The 1,351-nt window shown below is 39.6% G+C and overlaps 1 protein-coding gene across 1 annotated transcript; it reads left to right on the forward strand.

The window, feature by feature from the left end:
* Positions 1-1,096: 1,096 nt before the first annotated feature.
* On the forward strand, positions 1,097-1,258 carry SARC_16323 (hypothetical protein; the record flags this gene model as incomplete). The annotated part of the gene is made up of 1 exon (XM_014289568.1): positions 1,097-1,258. A coding segment is annotated over one exon (162 nt), but the record flags the coding sequence as incomplete, so codon positions are not given.
* Positions 1,259-1,351: the final 93 nt, after the last annotated feature.

Raw genomic sequence — 1,351 nt, forward strand, 5'->3', positions numbered from 1 at the left:
ATATATGTATATGTTTATTTATATAATACTTGATCTTTAATCCTTTGTACGTATCTGTACACATGTCTGTTCAGATTGCCCCCAATTACCGCGGGCGCGGCTATGGGGCACCTTGAGTATGCCATCGAACGTAGCTTCCAATTTGGATTGTTGGCTGAGACAGATGTCCTTGGATCCAGAAAAAGGATTGGATCCGGAAGATATCAAATTGAGAGCTGTGGACGGCTTTTCAGGCAGCACTGAGTTCAACGAATACTTTTGGATCTGGAATATGGTGTGTCATAGTGACTGGTATCGAATCGGACCAACTTAGACCACTATAGTGTAATAGTAAAGCGTATTGTATTGCTGTGCAAGTACAAATGTACTTAAATGTATAAATACCACTAAATGTACCACTATGGTCTTACATATAGTTAAGATTGAAAGTGTGGTTTTGAATTTTTAAACTGCGTCTACGGTAGTTTCTAGTCCCAAATTGTAGAAGGATTGTGTGCCAGCATACAGCCCAGAAGAAAATCGGTTGCTTGTTCTATTCCTATTTTCAAACCAGAATTAGCTTCTTCTAGTATTTTTGGTGATCAGTACTTCTTTGTTGGTTAGCAATGAATTCAATATTTCAGGTGTTAAATATTCCCGTCCGTTCGGCTATGGCTTGTTCTGATCCCTTTTCCGAATTAGAATTAAGCTATTTTGTTGGCAAAAACGAATACCAAAATCAGGTGTTCAATATTCTCGTCCGTTCCGCGATGTCTTGTGGGAGTCTTGTCTCAATTTCAAAAATAGCTGTTTTATCGGATATACCTTCAAACGCATGCAGCTCATCCGTCTCACGTACACCGTCAGTAGCATGGATATAATCTCTGCGCTGCTGTGTGTTGATATATTTATAACTTCCAATCATATGCTGCTCAGCAGTATCAGCTGTCTATGCTATGTGTTGATCTTTTTATATCTTCCAATCACATGCTACTCAGCGGTAACACGTGTCTAAGCTGTGTGTTGATCTATTTATATCTTCCAATCACATGCTATTCAGCAGTAACACGTGTCTAAGCTGTGTGTTGCTGTGTGTTGAATGCTGATCTGATTGCAGGTGATTGACAATCTCGTGGCCGTAGGCTATGACAACGGCAGTCTTGGGATGGTGGGATATGATTGGCGCATGAGTTTTGGCGGGAACGAGAAACGGGACGGCTCTCTCAGCAAAATCAAAGCAACGATTGAGTTCCTCTATACACTGAATGGCGATAAGAAAGTAGGTCATTGTAAGTACTGAGTGCTATGTTCTGTATATATATATATACATATACATATATATATATATGTGTGTGTGTGTGTGTATATATAT

The sequence above is a fragment of the Sphaeroforma arctica genome (genome assembly GCF_001186125.1).
Source record: "Sphaeroforma arctica JP610 unplaced genomic scaffold supercont1.7818, whole genome shotgun sequence".
NCBI classification, from domain to species: domain Eukaryota; class Ichthyosporea; order Ichthyophonida; genus Sphaeroforma; species Sphaeroforma arctica.